Here is a 16,652-nt window from a genome sequence, read left to right as displayed (position 1 = left end):
TGCAACAGTTTGATTCTTATTTTCTCCTTTATTCTAGCAGAAGCATTTTGCCTTACCTAAGATGGAGAAAAAAGTAGTGGTACTTTATGGTAATGAGCAGAAAATTGTATAATAGTCTTTCTCTCATGTATAGTTAGTGCTCCAGACTTTGTCATTTTTCTGATGCTTGTTTCTTTCCTAAAAATCCAAATTAACTAAGCATAACTTTGAAACAACTACTATAAGAATTTTTGTAGTAAATCATTAATTAAAACAAATCTATTTTGGAAATCCTGTTTTATTTATGTGTTTTTATTGAGAGCTATTAGTGAGAACATTGCAATCTTTAATCTTCAGCATAGAAGCAAGGCTATCTTTTTATAATTTGCAGTATAACAGATAATCTTTATTTACTTTGTAGGCTCTTACAGAATGACCTTGCACTGAGCCTTTGTGGAAGAAGCAAGATTTAAACATCAGTTCTTCAATGTGCATCCTTCTATTCAAATTTGACCCCCGACCAGTTTCAAAAAATGCATACAGGTAAAGATGGTTCTAGTTAAAACTGACTTGTTTCTATAATTTTTTTATACAATTTCTTTTTGTAGCCAATGTTTGAATTAGAAACTCAAGTCAGTATTAGGTATTCAGTTATGCTTTTGTAATGTTTAACTTTGATTTTCCCCATTGGAGGACTTACTGTAACCTTCTGAGAACCCTTTGTTTCTAGACTATGTCAGAAAACTTGCCCTTTGGTGCTGGTCTATCATCTGGTATGGGATAAATGCTTTAAATATTGTAATCCAGAGTTTGAAAGACCTGCCTTTATCATTTAAACTAAGGGGAATTTTGTTTGTTAGGGTATCACAGCTATAGCAGCGAGGTTCAGGAAAAAATGCAATTTCTTTCAGTAGGGTAGGTGTGTTTAGGGCTTTCAATTTGAAATGAACAATTTGAATTTAGCCTGGAAAGTAATGGGCAGACAGTAGAGCCCATCCCCTCCCCCAAATCTGCTTGCGATTAAAATTTCAGGTAACAAACTAACAGTCATGTTAAAATTTTATGTAATTAAAATTTGATTTTTAGGTAATAAACTAATAGTCATGTGTATGACGTATTACCCAAAAGCTTAAAACAAAGCAAGCATCCATGCTTCTGTGTAAGTCTTACTGGATGTGCTGATGTCATACAGTAAGTTTCCCAAACATTAAACTTCCTCTAATAATTTTGTCTCTCATTGCAGCCCTTAATTTTAAAAGTTCATATCCAATATCAATATCTTTGAGTACATTCAGTATGTAATAGAAAGATAGCACTTCAAGCCAGTAAGAAGACTGTAGAGTCCTATTGCTTCCTGTATCTATACATACTGTATAGGTTCCATATTACTGTGTGGGGTGCAAGTATAGGTATTCATCCAGAAACCGTCAGTCAGTATGCTCACTAAATCATTGTGCCTTTCATTGACTTGTTTTTCTGCCCTTGTGTATCGAGAAGCAAGTTGCCATTCTATACAAAGAAAGGAAATGGGAACTGAAACTTCAATTGTCCATAGAGTGCGTTCCTTTCTGCATCTGGAATGTGCCTAAAAGGGGGTTTTGTTTATTATGTGACTGGTGTTGAATTAATTTATCCATTTATTTGGTCTGACTTTCTTTGTGTTGCTAGTTAGCAAAAGACAGATTCATCAATTTGATGCCTCTTGGGAAAATCCTTTGGATGTAAACTAGCTGTTTGCCAAGTGAATATTTAAAAGTAAAACTTACAGTAGTTTGCTTCCTATAAAAAATTGCATCAAGATTGAAATTATTGATTTATAGCAGAAAACAACTGGCTATCAGTGTCAAAATAGGAAAACACTTTTGACATGTTTTGGCCCAAATTCAGGAATATTTAATTGTATTTAACTTTCTTGGTACCTTTTGTTAAGGTCTATACCTCTCTGAGATAATTACTCTGAGCCATCTGTTTCAGTGATAAGTGCCAGGCCATAGTGTTCTTGGTTTCAGATTTTAACATCAGATACATAACTTTAGTCCCCATTTTTTTCTTAACACACCATAACTAAATCTTTTTGCTTGTCTTTATTTGGAAGAATGTTGAAGGTTCTTTCTTCTTAAATTGTTCCCTCTACTTTGCATCTCTAACTAAATGAAAGTGTCTAAAGTAGGCATTAAAACTTGAAAAGACAAACTGCATTATCATTGGCCATTTTACTGTAGCCAATAAACCTTGTCAAGCTAAAACATGTTCTCCATAACATTTAGGAGAATTTTCCATCCAGGTAGACTTTGTTTCTAGAGCAGTACATTGGCCAATTTACATGAGCACCTAATTGAGCAAAAAGCTTACAGTTCACCTTTGTGATGCACTAATGAATCTCTATCTTCCTGTGCCCTTCCAACTTGATGTTCTACCCTTTTTCCTCCGTGTTGTCTGCACAGGCCTATTTGTCGTAAAGTTTAGTACATTGTAACAAACGCTTTACTGTAGTCCATTATTATTGTCAAAGGTAACATCCTGCCTTTACATCTTTCTGAACTATACTGTGTGCTCTTACAAATAAATACATGTTTCAAGCTTCAAAGCTATAATCACGGAATCTTTTTTTATGGAATGCAATTACGTTGTAGGAAATTGCTTTAATGGAATGATTTCTCATGTTTTCATCTCTCTGCCTCAACATTAAAATAAATCTTAACACATAAATCCTAATACAGTTAAATTATTTCAGCTATAAAAAGAGCTGAATAGGCTTTTTGCAATTTATTAGAAGATGAGGGTCACTTAATATTGCTCCTTCTCAGTATGATTATTTTTCATAAAAGACAAAATTAAGATGTTTTGGATATAGGGATCCTGTATACTGGCCTTGTGCTAAATTTAGGAGTCTGCGTGTTTAACTTGAGATGGGGAATCTTCAATCACACCAGAAAGACTTTGCTTATTTTTAGTATTTAAATACTATAAAGAAGCTGTGGTTTCATGTCAAGAATTATTGAAGGCAAAATATAATTGGAGCTTCAGGAATTGAGAAATGCACTTGACCCAAACTATTTTATAACAGTAGAGATGTTTGTTTAAAAAAAAAAATCTGTAAAAGGAGGATATTCAAGCAAGATTCCTTCTCAGTATGATTATTTTTCATAAAAGACAAAATTAAGATGTTTTGGATATAGGGATCCTGTATACTGGCCTTGTGCTAAATTTAGGAGTCTGCGTGTTTAACTTGAGATGGGGAATCTTCAATCACACCAGAAAGACTTTGCTTATTTTTAGTATTTAAATACTATAAAGAAGCTGTGGTTTCATGTCAAGAATTATTGAAGGCAAAATATAATTGGAGCTTCAGGAATTGAGAAATGCACTTGACCCAACTATTTTATAACAGTAGAGATGTTTGTTTAAAAAAAAAAAATCTGTAAAAGGAGGATATTCAAGCAAGATGACAGAAATTTGGTAAACCAGCTGAAAGCCTATAGATTGAAAACTAGAACCAGCTAGAAGAGGGGAAACAATGCAAGTCTGAAAGGAATGATATTAGAATTATTTGGCATTGGAAAGATAAAAATGTACATGTGCTGTGCTTTCTAACAAATGCTATCTTTGTTGGGCAAATACTAAGTATCTTCCTTAGAGAAAGGATGCCATTGAAGTGTTAGCCTTTTTTGTTTTCTCTATAGCTGATTATAATTCCTTATCTGTAGTATTTCTAATGTGCAACTGGCACTTCATGATCATGTTTTAAAACATTTAACACTGTGTTAATGAAGAGATTAATTTGCAGGAAAGGTCCAGAAACCTGCAGAAAATGTCATTATATTTGAATATTGAATAAAGTAATAAGATTGCATTGGAATTGATTCTTGTGTGTTGTGGCTTAAAAACTGGAATTAAAATTGTATGGTCTAACTTCAGTTTACAGTAGCAAACTTGGCTTCTGCTGTGTAAATGTAATTGATGTGCAGCTGGTAGGAGGGACTGACAGTGAAGAAGATACTGAGGTTATAGGAAACTGGTTAAGAAAATCTGCAGGTTTCTGAAAGATGGCTTTTCATTAAAATTAAATATTAAGCAACATAGCCGGAGAGAATGGGGAACACTCAAATGCGCAATTGAAGCAAAGGCAAGTTGTGTTATGGGTAATAATGAGCAGGGCTTTGGAAGCGCTAGCCGTTGGGTCATGGCATGGTGTGGCGGAGTTGTGCGCAAGCGTGTCTGCAGTCACCTGTTGCCCTGAGTCTCCAGCATATGGCTTGCCTAGGGTTACAGTTGTCTATTGCCCTTTACTTGGATCAGCCAAATCCATTACCTGCTCTTCAGGTAAGGATATTCTACCAATGAAAAACACTCTTTTATTTATTTTAAATTCCAAGATAATGATCGAAAAAAGACTGATGGAAGAGCAGCATGAAATGAAAGCTTATCTACAGATTTGAAAATGGCATTGTCTGAATGCTGATTCTCAGCACAGAATCCCAGTAGCAATTCTAACTCAAGCTTTTACTTATAAGATACCCTGCATCTATTTGATGTTGCAATAAGTCATTAAATTGGGTTTCTGATGCTCTCTTTCATTGCTTTTGAATAACAGAAAATGTTAACTTTCTCACTTTCAAAAGATGGATGTGCACAGTCAGATTAGCCTAGACTTTTATTTCTGCTGTTCCAGTGCTAACACTGCTAATGAAATGACTGTAGCATACATTCTGTAAGGTTATTGTGTGGTCTGTAAGGGAGGACACCAAACAAGTTGCTTTGTTTTAATAACTTCTGCTGGATGAAATGGACAGAGAAACAGTTTTTGTTTTTCAAATCCTGAGATCTGAGGCTGTTCTAAATTCCTCTGAAGCTGTCTAGCTGTACTATTTAAATCTTACCTGCCTTTTACGTTCACAGCCTGACTGGCTTGAACTGGTGTTATCATTGAATTTGACTGGTCTGCACTGCTACCAAGCCTGGAACTTTTGAGGAAGACTTGTCCTATCTTGTACGTCCACTGCTTCTTACATATCATATTGAACTTCGTCTTTTGAGTCTGCAGGTGCCATTTATGATAATTATCAAAGTACAGAGCAGAGGGAACCAGGCAGAGCTACCAGAATTTTCTGTCACTGCCATTTCCTAATAATGTCTGGTAGTGTTTAATATCTGTTTGTTTTCTAAAATTATAAAGTTTTAGATGGCACATGAAGAGCTGCAGCACGCTTTTTGTCAGGACAGCACTTAGTCTTGTGGAGTGATGTGTTTATTTGTAAATATAAATAATGGATTTCATCCAGCAGCATTTTTCAATTGCATATTATTTTTCATAACTTCTTCCTACCTCCTGATTGTGTAGCTTCCAGGGCTGCTTGTAGTTTCTCAGCTACAAGGGCTGGCTCTCACTGAAGATTCAACTATTTTGTCTTACTGTTCTGGTAGAACTCAGATTATGCAAGCAACTACACATGCAAAAAACCTACAAAGCAACAAAAAACAGAGGGAAAAGGCCCCATCAAAATACCTCTTGATTGTGACAAAAATCCATGCCTTTTCCTTTTACTTCTCTGCATCCTTGAGCATGCTGTCATTTCTTCAAACACATTTCGGTGGGGCTGGACCTTTGAGACTATCACAAATTTATCTCTCTTGCAGGTACTTACAGACACAAGCATCTGACTTGTATCTTTGAACCACATAAGTAGGGTTTCAGGTGTTGAAGTTAGATTAAAAAATATTGTGATGACATGATCCTAGGTAATGATCTAGTAAAAAAATACTCATGCTTTATATTTTTTTTGTTACCTATATATCTGTGGGCTACCTTTAAATTTTCTTTAATTAAGCTGTAACTTCACATGCTGAGGAATCTTAAGATTGCTTATGCAATCTTAATTAAATCTCTTGTGTTGTAAGTATTGTTCCTTGAAAACAATAGCTACCTCATTCATACAACAAGATAGACTTGCTGAATGTCTTAAGACAATGAGAGAGAAGGCTGCTGTCAGATGTCATTCAACCTTTACACTGAGCGATAAAGGTGAGATGGGAGGATAAAGGACGGTTTCATATCTAAAATGAGCTATAGCTGTGGCAAGAATTGGATTGGATTCTATTCTGGCCTGTACTGTGAGGTTCCTATTTGTAAATAATAATATCTCTTTCCTCTTGTGTTCTACAGGCTTATTCTAGCAGCTAATAGAGATGAATTTTACCACAGACCATCCAGATCAGCAGATTTTTGGGACAGCAGCAATGAGATACTTAGTGGTGTGTATGTCCTGTTGTTTTGAGTGGTTTTCATACAATTTATAAGGGAATTATGGACTGGATTTTTTGGTTTTGCTATTGGGGGGGTGGTGGTGCATTTCTAATACGAAATACGCTTCTTCCCTACAATTCTAGGGAAAACGTCATAAGTTTGAAAGATGAGTTGTGCTGTTACTATCTTGTTTGTGTTTTAGTATCTTCTGGATTTTTTTCACAATTTTATGTTCTTTAACTGATTTCAGTCCGAGCAGTGCAATGGAAATATATTAGATTAATTTGTCCATCACAAACAATTAACTTTGTCAGATTTCTTCAAATAGATCGAATTAGCTATTCCATAGATTCATTGTCTGTAATAGTGACTTGAAATCATTAAACCAGGACTCAAAAAAGTGAAAACTTGCTCATTTCTTATTGGTTAATAATTTATAGGCTACAGAAGAATTTTAATTATTGATCCATCGGTTTATTAGCTTTCGTGTCTACATTTTGCTAAACTGATAGTACAGTCACTCAGCTGTCTGATTCTCTTTTGTAGGGAATCTATCTGTAGTCATTTTTAAGTATAATCGATACGTCTGCCTTTTCTTAGAAACAGAAATGAAGCTCTGGAAGACAAGTATTATTTAAATGCAAGATTTTCACTTTGCAAATACTCTGTGTTGATGCTGCATGTTATTGTCATTGGCAGGAAGGCCTGTAAGGATAAATTACTCCCACTGCACTGCAGCTCCCTTGCTTCTGAACTTCTGGCTGATGTTTCGGTTCCGTGCTAGGCATTCTGGATGCTGCTTCCCCTGCTATGTAGCAGTTTAAAACAAACAAAAAACTGTCCTGAAAACTGAAGGGCCACGAATTTTTGTGTTATGCCCTTGTCAGCTCTGTCCATATTTGGCATAAGAAACTGGTATATGCTCCATCTAGGGGGTATATGTGTGGAGATCCCATGAATGTATGCCTTTGACCTAATAATGTTATGTCAAATGAAAGCAGCGAGTTGAACCAAAATAAATCAAATTTATTCCTTGTGTGACTTAAAAATGAAAAACTATTTTGCACTTCCAGCCATTTCGGAAAACAGGAATTGCTATATGTTAATTACTGGGTATTGGTCAACCAAGCTGTATGTTTTTCTTTTGTGTGCCTTTCAGTTAAGCTAGAGAACAATATTAAAAGTATTGTGTAAAGATGTGATGTAGCTAACCTCAATATTGAAGTTTTAGATACTGAAGAAGGAAAAAAGTTTCTGAATAAGGATCTAAAACTTGTTCTTTTGATTTTCTAATGAAAGTTATCTTATGACATGATGATTCAGAATTAAAAGGTTTCTAACAGTATTCATTCCATTAAATGCTTGCTGCTTAACATGAGGATTCAGAATTAAAAGGTTTCTAACAGTATTCATGTTATATTGAACTAGTTTTTGTTTTTCCATTAAATGCTTGCTGCTTAACAGGAACTCATTACAAATAGGTAGTGGTGGTTTGTTTGGGTTTTTTTAACTTGGACTCTTTCAAGAGGTTTGGTTGTGAGCTTCACTTTTGTGGGTCCCCCTCCTCAATGTAAATTACTAGAGTCCAAGATTTTTATCAGTTACCTAGCTTACTCTGATTTTTTTTCTGGTCACTTGGGAATTTAAACATGCAAATAACATTAATCTTCTGAGATTTACGTTTGAGCTAACAATCATTCTGAGCCTACTTAGTGTTACATGTATTTCGGCATATAAGTAAAGTTTATAACTTTGCTTTTACATTTAATTTTCTCATTATCTCTCATCTGTTATTGCAGTAGCTTGGAAACTATTTGATAGTGTAGAATTGGAGGGTGGGTAGTTTAAGTGGGCTTACCTCACTTGTCCAGAGAGAGTCTTGTACCTACTGCATTTTATCCAGCCTGATCAAGACTTGGGATTTGCATTAATAAATTCTGATTTAAGCTTGGGATTTTTAAAATGAAGGTAATAGCCTAACTCTTACTTAATTCCATTAGGTCTGGATATGGAGGAAGGAAAAGAAGGCGGGACGTGGCTGGGAATCAGTAAGAAAGGCAAGATGGCAGCCCTGACAAACTATATGCAGCCAAAGGTTGATAAAAATGCAAAAGGAAGAGGTATGAAGGAGTAGAAATAGAAAAAGAAGAAAGTGGACAAACAAGCCCTGGTGTTCCAGTAAAATAGTGATGATTACAGTTTGTGGGGTTTTTTTTAACACAATGGACAAATAAATTGGTTATGTGCTGTAAATGGAATTTGTGAACTGATGACTTTGAGTACTTGCATGGGGAACTTGACTTGGATAATGATATTCTAATCAAGCAGACAAAAGTAAAATGAGTTGTAGTGCCTAGAGGCTGAGTTACATTCAGACAAGAAATGCAGCACCAACTGTCTTCTCTCTTAGTAATTCTTATTAACAGTCAGAACAACTAGACAAGCATTGAGCTAGGTTTAGATTACAGTAGATATTTTTAAAATGTGTTATGTTCTTGTTCAAACACCTAAGTCAGGGAAACAATGCAACTTGGATTATGCTGGACGTTAGTCTAAAAGATTATTGTAGTCCCTTTACCCCTACACATTGATAAATCAGAGGAGCAGAAGTAATAAGAAAAAGCCCTCTTCCGAAAGACTGCATCTGTGGGGTTTTTTTAAGTAAAAATAGGTCTGTTTGTAACTGTCATATGATACTGCATTGGAAATATATTGCAATGGCACAACATGTTATACAGAGAAACAAATGAACTGTGTCATTTGTAATTCATTTTAGGGTCATATATCAGGGAAATGAAGCAAGACAAGAAAGGTAGGAGGAGAGGAAAAGCACATCCAGTATAGAATAGCTAGTAAATATGAGTTCTGTAGAAATTTTGACCGAGAGCTTTTGACTGAGTACTTCAGAGTAAAAGTCAAGCTCTTAATGTGAACATGATACAATGCTGTAAGACTTTTAAAGGCTGGCTGGTTGCTTGGTTTGGTTGGGGGTTTCTGGCTTTTTTTTTTTCTTCACTGTTGTACCCTGCTGGTAACAGGAACCTTATGTCTTACTGTTTGTTTTACCAAGCCTGTCAGAATAGTGAGTTCACACATAAAAGTTGCTCTATGTACTTCTCTTTCCTAGGTGCTCTTGTAACGAACTTCTTGACTGCAGATCTGGACAGCTACTCTTACTTGAAGAAAGTTTCAGTAGAAGGGCATCTTTACAATGGATTTAATTTACTAGCAGCTGACTTGAAGTAAGTCTACAAAACATCACAGTTCAAAGATAATAGCAGCACTGTACATATATTCCTTAGCACAGAAGTGTAACAAAACAGAAGCCTGTCATAAACTAAAGCTAGAGCTCTTCTTTTTTGTTAAGTGGCATGTAAGGTCCTAACATTACTCTAGTCGTAATTTCCTTTGTTATTTTTTCATCTTTCAAACACTGGAGGGCTATCTTGTATTCTAATCATTGCTTCCCATAAAACTTGTTGTGACCCTTTCCCTAACAGGCCGTAGTCAGTCTTTACGCTGAAGGCTACATGGCTTGTGTTTTGGAGAAGACAAAACCTTGGCTCCATAATTTCTCAGAAACTTATTTTTTTCTCTGAGAGGTGGCAAGCTGTGGCAGAATTAGAAGGACTGAAAGCTTTCCAGCTATTTATTCCTGTAAGAGCGACTGCATCATTAATCTTTGCTGAAACATTAAAAAAACTCAGGATGTAACAAACAACTTCATCAAGCTTCTGTAGCTGAAGAAAGGACCTTGGATACTTGATTATAGTCAGTGTGGTTGGCACAGTCCTTTCCATTGCACATGCATGTGTGTGCATGCAACTATATATGCTGATTTTTTTAATTTGCATTATGCCTGATTGGAAAGAATGGAAATCCAGGGCTAAGTCATCTCCAGGCTATGTATCAATTCTCAGTTAGAGGCATACTTCATGACCATAAGCAGGTATAAATTGCCAGGAGCACACTACTGCTTTGGAACACTTTCTGCAGAAGCATTAATCTTATTAGGCCCTGCACCAACAGGTTGTTGTCTTCTACTCAGCTTTTCTACATGCTTCTGGGAAACCACTTATATCGAAAGCAGAAGGTGATAGTGTTTACTGCTTTCAGTGAAAATAATTTCTAGCACCTTATCACTAACTGGCCTTGCATTTCTATTTTTCACTTTCTGTATTAGACTACCTTCAGCTAGTGGTTCAGATTTATCGGTCATTTCTTCCCTACTCTCCCACTTTCTGCAAGTGTTTTGTCATTTTTTTTAAGTCCTTTATTTAGGTGGGGTTTTTTAAGTTTATAAGTGTTTGGGTTTTTTTAAGTCCTTTATTTAAAATTCTGCCAGGCTATTAGTTTTCGGTTTTGCTGTGATATAGTGGAAAAGTGAAATGAAACTCATATAGGTGATTGAAGTCTAAAAGGATGAATACGAGAAGGTAGACGTGTGCCACCTGTGAAAACACCAGGAGTGTATTTCTGCTTTGGTGTGCCTGCTTAGAAATAAGCATATAGGTTTTGTTTCCAGAATCTTAATCAAGAGGCGGTTTAGGCAATTACAGGGTTTGCTGCTTTTCTGTTATTTTTACTCTCTACTTTACAAAGTTCATTATCCCACCAGAGACTTCCCAAAATTTTGCAGTTGCTTAAATTACTTTTTACCATGGTAGGAGGATTTGACTTTTTGTTCTTTCTTCTGTGTGTTGCTGCCTGGCTAGCTTTGATAAATTAGAAGGCTATCTGTAACTGAAAACATAATGGAAGAAATAGTCTTATTATGTTTTCAAGCAAACATGATATTTAAGGTGTGGCCTAGCAAGCAGTAAGTGTGTTTGAGTTTCTTTTTTTCTAATTTAGGTAAATAGAATAGTCATAATGGCTGCTAGTATAATGATATTAAAGTAGAGGCGATTGACATTATTTGTTAAGGCAATCATTCATGGGTTTTTTTGTTTGTTTATTCCTCCATGGTAGGCTGATAGGGAATTGTATGCTCAATTGAGTAGTCTTTCTGTGTTGATGCAGATCATAATTCCTTGCCGAGTATCACTCTGAAAGCTGTATGTGTTGATTAACTTCTCCATTTTGACGTGTCCTTAGCCTTGGATACTCTGATGAAATGAAATTCTTGGCAAGCTAATGATGCAGAGCAATTTCTATAATATGTAAACTCGTCATTTTAGGAAATTAGAAGTACTCCTGAGAGAAATGTAGTATATAAATGGAAGCTACTTTCCTATGTAAGTAGAAAATGTTATTGTAGTTGATGGTATTTTGTTAGGCCATGTTACTGTTCAAAGAAAAGATTGAAGACTATTCTTAACATGTTCTGTTGTGTAACAAATAGTGATTGGCTCTGTTTGAGTCGTGTGAAACAGAGAGGAAACTGAAATTGAAAGCGTAAATGAAGCACTGTTGGGGAAGGGTATATCTGAGCACATGATAGTGCTGACTGTAGGCAGCACATTTAGAGAGAGATTTACAATGAGTTTTCAGGTACACATTTTAGGAAAAGAAATTTTTATCTTCTCTCTGTATTGTTATGATGACAGTATGCTGGATGATACAGGTGCAGTGATGTGAGGAGGAGAGCTGGAAACCACCATACGGGTTGTAAAATCTCGTTGTTTATTTCCACAGCTTTGTGTGACTATTTTAAACATGCATGGGTTTTGACACTTTTAGTGTAATCTATTTGCTCTGCAGCATCTCATGATGTCAATTTAAACTCTACTCATTTCTTTTTTTAATAAGAATACTGTGTTGGAAAAAAATACTTAGTACTTTTAGTTTTCTAATCCCTTCAGTTTATCATCTTGCTGTGCCTGCCGAGTAGAAGAGTTGTGAATATTTATACCATTATGCTAAATGTACTTTTATGTTGAATGTATGACATATGGCAAACAGTATATGTTTGAGCCTTGTGTGGTGCAAAATTAGCTTCTAAGAAGGCAATGTTGCTACTCCTCCAGTTTTGACTATCAGTAGGTCTGATTAGAGAGGAACAAGGTTATCAGAAGCTGGACTGGTCTCTAAGAAAATGTCTGCTTATGATTCAGAGCAGTTTTCCTTCTTTCTCCCTTGTGGTTATATGTGAAGTAACAGTGAGCTGCTTTTGTTGATGATCAGGACAGCGTTTCTGTCTTGGGCAGACCTGTGTTTATGTCCAACAAATCTAGCTGCTACAGTTGCTCAGGCTTTCATGGGTATCTCAAACTTGTGTTAGGGCTGTTGTGGCAGCATCTCACTTGCATCCCTTGCTGCCAAGTGTGTAATACAGACCGCCCTGAAGGACAAACTGAAGTGGCTGCTTCTTTTCACTCCCCCAACAAGTTTAGAGTCTCTGACAGGTTGTCAGTTAGAGCCTTTATTGTTTATGTGCAATAAGATCCCTATGTAATAGGAGTAAATCTCTTTCTACATGAGGAATAGATGAATTGTCCCTTATAAAACAATTCAGCTGGAGGGAGCTGCAGAAAAAGGCCTTTCATGTAAGCTTTTCTGCTGTCCTCTGTGACAGGTGGTTTTCAATCCCTCCAGGGGAAATAGTCAACTATACTATCACCTGCATTGACTAATTTGGTAATGTATTGAAAATAGAGGTTATGTACTAGAATGTATTCTTCATGTTCTGATCTGAAGAGCAAAGTTTGGTTAATAGTAGGTTTTTATCCTTGATGTGATGATGGATAGGTCTGAGTTCCAGTTGAAACTGCAGATCCCTAAAACAAGGGGGGGGGTGTGGGTGTGGAGTGTAAATATACAAATATATAAAATATATGTTTAGAAGGGGGGGGGAAATATAAATTATATATAATTTTTTTTATTATTTTTTAATATGGAAATCTGCAGTTGGTTAGTTATGTAGCAACATCACTGATGAGGTAAAAAAGCAAACTGAAGAAAAGGTATTTGGGAGAAGAGTTAACTGAACTGTTGATAGTGCAGAGCATCACAAGACTAAAAAAACCTGAACAGTGTGACCAAGTTTTAGAAACATGGGCTGTTTTGTTCAGTATGGTTATCAAGACCATCTGAGATTAGACTTAGGAGTCTTTCCAGTGAAAAGTGAGACATGGTCAGACTGCTGGTGTGGAAAGAATGTAGATGGGCAAGTTGACACGATTGCTCTGTAAGCTCACTTACGTTTCTTCTCATGCATTGTCTGTCCTAATACAACCTTCTGTAGAATAAGTCTGTCTTGCTCCTTGTGACTTCCTCATGGAAATGAGGTGTCTAGGTACTTCTCTAACCCTTTCTGTACTACCACCTTTGAAATATTTCTGTGTAGATCCTCAGTCATTTGCAGGTCTAATGAGTTGGACAGTCCAATGTAAAGAGAAGGAAAAAGGCTTCTGAAAAACCTGTTTATTTTATCTCTTCCCCCTGGTGTCAGCTTCTGCCTGGCTCAAAAAATTAGGGCAACACCAAAGAAATGTTTAGACACTGACAAGAAAATCAGAGTAGTGCTTTAAAGCAGACTTCCTATGCTGTGAATATCCAGCAGTATTCTTTTCACCATTTTATTTGGTGATAGGTGGTATATGTACAAAAATGTTTGGGCTTTATAGTTGGTGGTTTGGTGTGTGGTTTTGGGGGTTGTTTGCTTTTTTTCTTTTAGCTTTAGAAATGAAAGAGCTTTCTGATTAGCTCATGAACATTGAGGAAAAGAAAATTAATTTGTGAACCATACTACTCAGTTGAAACTACTGTTCAGCATTTCAAGCTGCCAATTTCATCTTTTCTCCTTGCACAAAAAATACATGCACACCTTATTCATAAAACAATCCGATGTCCTTGTTTGTAAAATATTCACCCTGTTAGAAGATTAGAGCTCAGCGCCCAGGGGAGTGATCACTCGGTGATAACCACACCCTGTGGAGCTTTTACTGCCTCATTACTTTTTTTCTTTTCCTTTCTGTTTATTTTTGTGTTGAACATGACTTGGAGCTGCCTTGAAGTTGAAGCAGGGCAGGGGTGCAGGAGGTTGCTTATATTTCATCAGCATTAAGAAGTAATTCTGGCAAAATCTGCATGGCTTTCATGTTGCTGCAAAGCATCTATTACTGAGATTTATGCTGCCTAGATTATTTCCTAGAATATTTATTATTGCTTATATTTTTTGACAGAATGATGTATCTAAGAGCATAATTTTTAAGTAGTTTTAGTTTCGTCTCTTTCTGCTGTCAGCTATGGCTGGGATTTAAAAAAAAAAAAAAATAGGTCTACTGGGTCCTATTGTCATCGCTTTAATTATGCCTTTATTACTTCTCCAGTGAAATTGGTGTCTATACTTGTGAAGCTGGGAGGGAAGAGAATCTGAGTCCAGGCCAGGATTTTGAGGCTATTGCTATGATCAAGCTTACAGTGACTTTTTTCATCTTGGCTTCTGCTTTTATGTTCAGTACTGAGTATCTGTAAACAGTAGGAAGAGAATAGGCAGAGCCAAATGATAAAAGAAAGAGTAGTTGACTGGCACACTGAACTAGATTTTGGAAGTATCTCCATTTCAGAAGTCTCTTGGAAGGCTTCAGTCTTCTTTTGACAGACAGTGGAGGTAAGTGTAATAGAAAACACACATCTGGGGGAATGTGGAATGTAGAAACAATAAGATACAGATGTCCTGAATTAGTGACCCTGCAGTTTTTATGTATTCCCCATCTTCTTGTTAAACTGCGGGGGATCTTGTTACTGAATTTTTCAGTCACAAGGATCTCTGAACAGATGCTAGATGATGATATTCTTTCACATAAAAAGCTATTGCTAAAAAGTCAGTAGTGCCTACTTATTCAGCATACGGTCTCATTTATGACAGGACTTGTCTTATAGCTGTGTTCAAGGGCTTGCTTGGGCCATTTGTCTACCTTTTCATCTACAACTCTGTCTTTTGAGACCTCAGGTGATAACAATTGCTGTGATCTTTTTCTCTTCATAGACCTTCTACAGCAGATAAAATAACAGGTTCGACAATTTGAAAAGAAAGTATTTAATGCACCAATAAAATACTTTGTGTAATTGCTGGTGTCTTAACTGAAAAAAAAACCCAACCTATAATGACCTTAATGATTTTGCTTTATACATAAATGCTTGTAATATATTTATAATTGCTACTGTAGTTTTAATTTTTTTTTTTTAATGACCCAAGTGTTATTGTTAAAATAGGCCATTAGCAGCCAACTGTTTTTTTTTTTTTTTTTTTCCCCCTGTTTTTTAACTTTAGTTTATTTGTTCTCCCTGTGCTTGGTCATTGTCTGTACTGTATTAATTCCAACTGGATTTTATTTATGGACTATATTTATCAAAGTACTACTTCTTGCTTTTGAGATACAATATAAATAGTGTGCTCCATGAAACATGCCAATGCAGCAACTTAAGGTGACCTAAAATGCTTTGCTCACACATTGCTTTTTCTATGCCCCTGTTCATGGAAAATGCAGTGTGCCAGTGTGCTCTTATGAGTATGTCACTTCTTGTATCCTAGCATGTGACTGGCACCAAGGAGTGAAACTGGTCTATTAATGACAGCTCAGCTCAATTCTCTCCATTTTTAGCTGCCAAGGGATTCTTTCTAGTATTGGTACTAACTGTGTGCCAACTCTAAATGCACCAATCGGAACCAGGCTTGTAGGAAGGTGTCTTACCCCAGCTGGGATAGACATACATCATACATGTTACCATCACTTTACGCTAACAATTGACTGGCTATAAAGAAAAGATAAAGAATGCTGAGGAGGGGAAAGACCTGACATTGCTAAAATAGCCATCTGGTCCTAACCAAACATTAATAAACAAGGACTTGAGAATGTTAAGTATAGCTTCCATTCAGTTTTCAGCCTGGGTCTAGACTTTGTTTAAGTAAGGCTTTCCAAGGGCCATAACATGCTTTGAGCAAGAAGATTAACATCATCCTATTTTCAAAGGTTTCAGTTTTTGAATAACTGAATTCATACACCCAGATCTCCTCACAGAAGGTCTGTTGATCCTTTGAACTCCATTCCTTTTTTTACTCCTGTCAGGTCGAAGGCATCTCAGATATGTAGCTTAGTATTTGCAGCCAAATAAAGTACGGATCAACTTCTTTGGCTATATAAAGTTTTTCCTGTCTCCTTGAAGACCTGGCAGAATCCAGTTAACAGTATGGGAGTTTTATATTTGAAATTTCAGAAAGTTTGTAATAACATCCATCTAGCTTAAAAGCAAAACACCTTGGTAATTTAACTGAAGGGGCTAGTAATAGGAAAAAGAGTTAAAGACTTCTCATTGTATATGGCATGACTATAGAAATAGTTTCAGGAAATACAGTATTTGCTCATTTTTCTCATACAAATATTTCTGCAGAGAAGTATACTGGCAAAAAAAGTTTGCTGAACCAGTATAATAGGTGAATAGTTCATTAGAGATTTTTCCCACTCTTCCAATATTATTTCTAATA

At 36.1% G+C, this 16,652-nt stretch overlaps 1 protein-coding gene across 1 annotated transcript in view; it reads left to right on the top strand.

The window, feature by feature from the left end:
* The first annotated feature begins 403 nt into the window (after positions 1–403).
* TANGO2 (transport and golgi organization 2 homolog) overlaps positions 404–16,652 on the top strand; it is a 28,282-nt gene continuing 12,033 nt past the window's right edge. Inside the window, exons 1-4 of the mRNA XM_009639856.2 lie at positions 404–522; positions 6,143–6,231; positions 8,224–8,343; positions 9,351–9,465. Of these exons, the coding sequence (XP_009638151.1) occupies positions 467–522; positions 6,143–6,231; positions 8,224–8,343; positions 9,351–9,465 (380 nt within the window). The 5' untranslated portion in view covers positions 404–466. The remainder of the gene's footprint in view (positions 523–6,142; positions 6,232–8,223; positions 8,344–9,350; positions 9,466–16,652) is intronic.

This window comes from Egretta garzetta, unplaced genomic scaffold, assembly GCF_000687185.1.
Source record: "Egretta garzetta isolate BGI_Z169 unplaced genomic scaffold, ASM68718v1 scaffold25, whole genome shotgun sequence".
NCBI classification, from domain to species: Eukaryota; Metazoa; Chordata; class Aves; order Pelecaniformes; family Ardeidae; genus Egretta; species Egretta garzetta.
Note: the sequence above shows the minus strand (reverse complement) of the source record. Positions and strands in the feature narration are given on the sequence as shown.